Genomic DNA, 7,556 nt, shown 5'->3' on the forward strand with positions numbered 1-7,556 from the left:
AAAAAAATACTTGTCTGGGCTTTGTGGTATATGCCTATGATCCTCGGATTTAAGAGGCTGAGGCAGGAAGATCAAGAGTTTGAGGCCAAGCTGGGTATGGTGGTACACACCTTTAATCCCAGCACTAGGAGGCAGAGGCAGGAGGATCACGAAGAGTTCAAGGCCACCCTGAGACTACATAGTGAATTCCAGGTCAGCCTGAACTAGAGTGAGACCCTACCTTGAAAAACCAAAAAAAAAAAAAAAAAAAGAGCTTGCTGGCGGTCAGCCAGGGCTACACAGTAAGTTCCAGGCCAGGTTCATTTATTTGGAGAGACCCTGTCTATACCATACTACAAATTCTCCACAGTTCCCTCCATGATCCTTATTTTTATCCCCTTTCCTTTTCTGTAGGGATTTAGAGAAATTTATCCTATTTTCTTTTTTAAAAAATATTTTTATTTATTTATAAGCAGAGAGAGATAGAGAGGATGGGCACACCAAAGCCTACAGTAACTGCGAATGAACTCCAGATGCAGACGCCACTTTGTGCATCTGGTTTTATGTGGGTACTGGGGAATGGAACTCAGGTCAGTAGTCTTTGCAGGGAAACACCTTAAGTGCTAAGCCATCTCTCCAGCCCCTGATCTTATTTTCATTGCTTGCTTTTTCCACAGCAAATTCGATGGAAGAATTAAGCGGCATTCACCACTGTGAAACCGGCCTCGTCTCTTCTGTCCTGCTGAGGAAGGAGGGAGAGAGAGAGAGAGCCCCGGCATCAGAGCCCTCGGCCCGTCCTCTACCGGTAGTGCTGCTGCTTTGTGACAGAAACCAGTACCTGGGCACAGGAGTCTCCAGACTGCTCTGTCCTAGGGACATTATCTAAGGGCCAGTAACTAAGGCTGTGACTCGTGGGAAAAATACTCTCCACCTGGTGCTCGTGTGAAGTGGGAGTCCATGCTGGGTAAGGTCTCTCTTGTGTGGAGAACGGAGACTGCTCCAGAAAGACGGCTCCTGAACCAAGAGGCACAAGTGTCCCAGGGTGGTTGTGCATTCCACTCAGCTGATGATGTTCCCGGACCTGCTGCTAGATGGACTCAGAACAGAAGCCAAATGGCTGACAAGAGCCTCAGGAAGGCGCGCAGTATTGCTCAGGACTGTTGGAAGCACACTCAAGCCCGACTGCACAAGCCCATGCGCGTTTTGACAGATATTTCCCGGACATTGTGTAGAAACACAATGTGTCCTTCTGCTATCCCTGTCAACTCTGTTCAGACACTTAGGGTTACTGTCACCCATACACCGATGACCGTTACCTTTCCCTCTGCTTCTGTACTGACCCGCAACCTTATGTGAAGCTCAGATTCAGCAGTGCTGAAGAGCTCCCCCTTTCGGTAAGAAAAAAATCTCATTTCACTAAAAGCATCCAGAAGTTTGTCCTGGTCTAAAATTGGCAGCATTTAGATGGAGATTTATTTTCATCCCTTTTTTGTTTTCTACTTTTTATTGACAGCTTCATAAGTATAGATAATAAACCTTGATAATTCCCATCCCTATCCCTATTCTTCCCCTCTCAAATCCACATTCCTCTATCTTTTGAGCTTTTTTTTTTTTTTTTTTTAAGAGGGAGAGAGAGAGAATGGTCATACCAGGGCTTTCAGCAACTGCAGACAAACTCCAGATGCATGCATCACCACCTTGTGCATTATGTGGGTACTGGGGAATTGAATCTGGGTCCTTTGGCTTTGCAGGCAAGTTCCTTAACCACTAAGTTAAGCCATCTCTCCAACCCTCAAATTCACCTTCCATATAATCCCTTACTTCCAATCAGTCTCTCTTCTACTTTGATGGCATCATCTTTTCTTCCTGTTATGAAGGTCTTGTGCAGCCCTGACTTTTGAGAGGATTTTGCAGTGTTAGTCTGCTCTGTACCAATAGCAGTCTCATCTGTGATGGATCTGAGTTCTCCTGACAAGCCTATACTCCTAATAAAGCTGTTTCATCCTGGTTCCTTCTCTTCCCCACCTAGTTGCATCATGCAGAATGGTGAAATAATGGCTCAGTGTCTTGTCTACATCTGTGACTTCATGAGCAGCCTGTCAATACCTCAGGCTGTTGAGTAACAGTGCTTATAGCAGAGCAAGGCTGTATGTTAACAGAAAGAGCAGAGGACCTCGCTTCTTATCCCAGCTCTTTCACTAACCAGCTGTGGTGCTAGTGAGTCCCTTGCTGTCTAGACTCAGTTTATCTGTACCAAGACAGCACCTGTGACCTTGTAGCACTCTACACTTGTAATGAGTGGGTAAGCTAGTAGTAGGGACAAGAGACGCTGTACAGAGACACACAGCATGCTTAGTGCAAGGCAATAGGTTTCTCGATTGGAGGCAGTTTTGGCCCTCAGGAGACATTTGGCAGTGTCTGAAGACGTTCTTAAGAATTTATTTGGAGGTGGGCTGGAGAGATGGCTTAGCGGTTAAGCGCTTGCCTGTGAAGCCTAAGGACCCCGGTTCGAGGCTTGATTCCCCAGGACCCACGTTAGCCAGATGCACAAGGGGGTGCACGCATCTGGAGTTCGTTTGCAGTGGCTGGAGGCCCTGGCGCGCCCATTCTCTCTCTCTCTCTCTCTATCTGCCTCTTTCTCTCTCTGTCACTCTCAAATAAATAAATAAAATTTTAAAAAAAAAGAATTTATTTGGAGGGGGAAGGGAAGGAGGATGAATGGGCACAGCAGGGCCTCTAGCCACTGCAAACTAACTCCAGATGTATGCCTCACTTTGTGTATCTGGTTTACATGGGTTCTGGGAAATTGAACCTGGGTCCTTAGGCTTTGCAGGCAAGCACCTTAACTGCTAAGCCATCTCTCCAGTCCTGAAGTCATTTTTCGTTACCATGTGTTGGTGAAAACCCTGTAATGCATAGGACAGCTCCCACAAAAAAAGATTGTCCTTCTCAAAATGTTAGTAGTGCCAGTGTTGAGAAACCCTGCTTTAAAGTGATTGGATTCCACCTTTTACAACGCCTGGGGTTGGAGCCCTGTCACCGCATGCTAGTACAGCACATGCCTGAAGTGCCGACTACCTAGAAGACCAGAAGGAGGGCCACAAGTTTGTGACCACTCTGAGCGATTCAATGAGACTTTGTTTTAAAAACAGAAAAGGAACTGGGGATGTAGTCCAGTGATAGAACTCTTGCCTAGCATACACAAGGCCTTGGTTCAATCCCAAGTACTAAGAGGGAAAAATCAATAATTGGTGTGTGTTTAAAAAATATATAAGTAATGTTAAAATCTGTGTGATAGGGCTGGAGGGATGTCTTAGTGGTTAAGGCGTTTGTCTGCAAAGCCAAAAGACCTTGGTTCAATTCCGAGGATCCACTTAGCCAGATGCACAAGGTGGTGCATGTGTCTGGAGTTTGTCTGTAGTGGCTGGAGGTTCTGGCATGCCCATTCTCTTTCTCTCCTCCTCCTCTTTCTCTCTGAAAAATAAATAATTTTATTTATTTTTTTATTTTTATATAAAATATATATATATTTAAATATGTATGATAATTTAGCCTGGGAGAAAAAATAGAAATCTAGAATCTGGGCCAAGCACGTTAGTGCATGCCTTTAGATCCCAGCACTTGGGAGGCAGAGGTAGGAGGATTGCAGAGAGTTCAAAGTCATCCTGAGACTACATAGTGAATTCCAGGTCAGCTGGGGCTAGAGTGAGACCCTACCTTGAAAAAACAAAACAAAAAGAAATCTAGAATCTTCTCTTGGAAAAAAAGTCCTGTTGCAGTCAAGTTCGCATTGCTGGCAGAAAACACCTGACCAAGAGACTTAAGGGAAAACTCCATGATGGCAGGGGAAAATGATGGCATGAGCAGAGGGTGGACATCACCTCCTGGCCAACATCAAGTGGACCACAGCAGCAGGAGAGTGTGACACACTTGCAAGAGGAAGCTGGTTACAACACTCATAAGCCCACCCCCAACGATACACTGCCTCAATGAGACTTTAATTCCCAAATCTCCATTAGCTGGGAACCTAGTATTCAGAACACCTAAGTTTATGAGGGAAACCCTGAATCAAACCACCACATTCTGCCTCTGGCCCCCATAATCTGATAACCATATATGCTGCATAAATACAGTGCATTCGTTCACCTTTAAAAGTCCCCATGGTTTTTTAATGAATCCCAGTGATATTCAAACATTCCCATAGTCCAAGATCTTTTAACTGAGACATAATACCAAAAAACCCACAATGGTGCAGAATAAACATTGCAAGCGATGGCATTGGGCATAGCAAAGAAACATTCAACCAATACAAGATTTAAAACAGAGCAAGCATCAAATTGTTACTCCAACAACTCTAGCCAGTGACAAGTCCCTGTAGTTCCAATTCTGCCCCTCCAGCTAGACTACTCACAGTCCCAGTAAACTTCATCCAGTGTAGGCAGTTCTTGACAGCCATCCTGGAGTCCTGGCATCTCTATTGAGTCCCATCAGGTCTCCATGCAGGTAATCTACCAAGCCTGCTTCACTCTGCCCATGGCCATTTCCATAAAACAAAATTGTGTTGCAAATTCAATGTCCTAGCTGGGTGTGGTGGTGCACGCTGTTAATCCCAGCACTGGGGAGGCAGAGGTAAAAGGATCAATGTGAGTTTGAGGTTACCCTGAGACTACATAGTGAATTCCAGGTCAGCCTGAGCTAGAGTGAGACCTGCCGGAGCCTGCTAGCTGAAAGGGTTTGAGCCTGATAGGGAGTGAGGATTAAAGAAAGACAGGAGAGAGAATGAAAGCAAGGACTCCAGTCCAGGACTGAAGCACGGTTTATTTCACAGCTTTATATTTTCTTACATACAGTTTTTCCATGGACAAAAATTCCATGAGCTTCACACAAGTTTCTATCAAAAAAACCTTCCTGTAAAAAAAAAATAAATGAATGTGGAAAATTGTTTAAAAAAAAACCTTCCTGTTATAGAGTTTTTGCATTTCAATTCTTCTCAATACAAAAGACTATCAAGGCCAGCCAAATGGCTTCCAACACTGAATATACATAATCTTGCTTACATGTAGGTGCTAAAGTCTTGCTGCCAAAGGGCCCAGAGTTATGGATATAAGGCCAGCCAAATGGCTTCCGACACTGAATATACATAATCTTGCTTACATGTAGGTGCTATAGTCTTGCTAAAGTTTTGCTATAATTTTGCTAAAGTCTTGCTGCCCGACAGAGACCCTACCTTGAAAAACAAAACAAATTCACTGATCTTCTCTTTCCTGAATCTCTTATATTCCATAATACCAGGTGGGCTACCAATTTGTTAATCCAAGGGAGAATAGAGCAGACTCTGAAGAACAGGACACTCCTTTAGCATTCAGGCCTCTTCAAGAGAGCCTGAAGGATCCAGGAACCATATGGACGCCATGACAGGCTTCAGAGTCCTCAGTAGGCCTAAGTTTCTGTTTCCCAGCCAGATCTAAGTTTTTTATCTTCTGGTAAGGATAGGCTTAACAGATACTGGAAATTGATCCTGCCATAAATCCTGAAGTCACAAAGTTCAATTCCCCTAGCTTCAGCCTGCTGACCTTGCAGTAAGGGTAGGCTTAACAGTTAAACCGGTTATGCCGTACATTATGCCATACAGTTCTGAAGTCATGAGACATTCCTGTAGTCATGGATGAGCTCAATTCCCCTAGCTCCAGCCCGCCAACTTTGCCTGCCAAAATCCTAAACCAACCAATCATGTACCCGTCCCCTTTTATGTTCAAATCCCTATAAAAACCCTACCCTCCCACTACTCGGGGCTCTTGTATGGACCCACTGTGTTGGTGAAGTCAAGAGATCGAGCTTAAGCCCGAATTAAAGCTCCTTGTCCTTGCATATGTGTTTGGTTCTCCTTGGTGGTCCCTGGGGGTGCCGAGAACTGGGCATAACAGAGCCTACATTCTTTCTGCTGTCCCAATGCAGGTCAGTTGGCTCAATCTCAAAGGTTATAATCTCTCATAAAATTGCAGCTGAATGGGCAGAAATTTCTGCCCAAATATTTCATTCTTTCTTTTTTTCTGTGCCATAGCTCTCTGCTCACACCAGTCCATTTCTACACAACAAAACCCTGCGCAAGTTCTCAGAACACAGGCATAATAGCAAGCCTCTTAGGCAAACTGCTTTTAGCCTAGTCCAGGCAAAGCTCTTTATCACACTCATAAGCCAAACCTCACAGTCTATAGTTCCTACTGCATTCAGGTCTTTTAAGTCTGACCAGAATGGTCCAACAAGCTGTACTTACAGCACTTCAGGGTGTCTCTTAGACCAAGGTTTCAGATCCTTCCACATTCCTCTTGAAAATCAGCTCCAAAAGGCCAAAAGTCATGCAGTCAGGTTTCTAACAAACAGCAATGATCTCACTTCTCAGTACCAACTTTACTGTTGTAAAGATTTGAGTTGCTGGCAGAAAACACCCGACCAAGAGCAGTTTATTTTTATTTATTTATTTTTTATTTTTTTAAATTTATTTATTTGAGAGCGACAGACACAGAGAGAAAGACAGAGAGAATGGGCGTGCCAGGGCTTCCAGCCTCTGCAAACAAACTCCAGACGCGTGCGCCCCTTTGTGCATCCGGCTAACGTGGGACCTGGGGAACCGAGCCTCGAACCGGGGTCCTTAGGCTTCACAGGCAAGCGCTTAACTGCTAAGCCATCTCTCCAGCCCCCAAGAGCAGTTTATAAAACCAGGTGTCAAGCCAGGCGTGGTGGCACACGCCTTTAATCCCAGCACTCGGGAGGCAGAGGTAGGTGGATCGCTGTGAGTTCAAGGCCACCCTGAGACACCATAGTGAATTCCAGGTCAGCCTGGGCCAGAAGTGAGACCCTACTTCAAAAAACAAAAACAACAACAACAACAAAAAGCCAGGTGTCATGGCGCAGGCCTTTAATCCCAGCACCCAGCACTCAGGAAGCAGAAGTAGGAGGATTGCCATGAGTTCAAAGTCAGCCTGAGACTACATAGTGAATTCCAGGGTCAGCCTCAGCTGGGGTGAGAGTGAGATACTACGTCAAAAAAAAAAAAAAAAAAAGAATAGCTTGTTAAAAAAAAAAAAAGGTTCATTTTGACTTATAGACTTGAGGGGAAGCTCCGCGATGGCAGGAGAAAACAATGGCGTGAGCAGAGGGTGGACATCACCTCTTGGCCAACATTAGATGGACAACATCAATAAGATAATGTGCCAAACACTGGCAAGAGGAAGCTGGCTATAACACCCGTAAGCCCACCTCCAACAATACACCCTCTCCAGGAGGCGTTAATTCCCAAATCTCCATCAGCTGGGAACCTAGCATTCAGAACTCCTAAGTTTATGGGGGACATCTGAATCAAATCACCACATGTCCCATACTGACTTGGTATAGCACACCCATAGTAGTGAAAGGAATTTGGGTCCTCATGTTCACGCCAAGAAAGCTTGTTGGTAGGGTTGGCTCCTTTAAGACTTAGAGACTGAAGTCATCTGGTAACTAATGAGTCATAATGACTACTTTTTTGGAAATTCTCCTTAGAAATGTAATTTTCATCTGCCTGGACCAGAAGTACTGAG

The 7,556-nt window shown here is 44.8% G+C and overlaps 1 protein-coding gene across 1 annotated transcript in view; it reads left to right on the forward strand.

Moving 5' to 3' along the window:
• Positions 1–756, forward strand: part of Vipas39 (VPS33B interacting protein, apical-basolateral polarity regulator, spe-39 homolog) — a 42,962-nt gene extending 42,206 nt beyond the window's left edge. Inside the window, exon 20 of the mRNA XM_045154377.1 lies at positions 657–756. Coding sequence (XP_045010312.1) covers positions 657–677 — 21 coding nt within the window. The 3' untranslated portion in view covers positions 678–756. The remainder of the gene's footprint in view (positions 1–656) is intronic.
• The last annotated feature ends 6,800 nt before the right edge of the window (positions 757–7,556 follow it).

Source organism: Jaculus jaculus, chromosome 7 (genome assembly GCF_020740685.1).
Source record: "Jaculus jaculus isolate mJacJac1 chromosome 7, mJacJac1.mat.Y.cur, whole genome shotgun sequence".
Taxonomy (NCBI): domain Eukaryota; kingdom Metazoa; phylum Chordata; class Mammalia; order Rodentia; family Dipodidae; genus Jaculus; species Jaculus jaculus.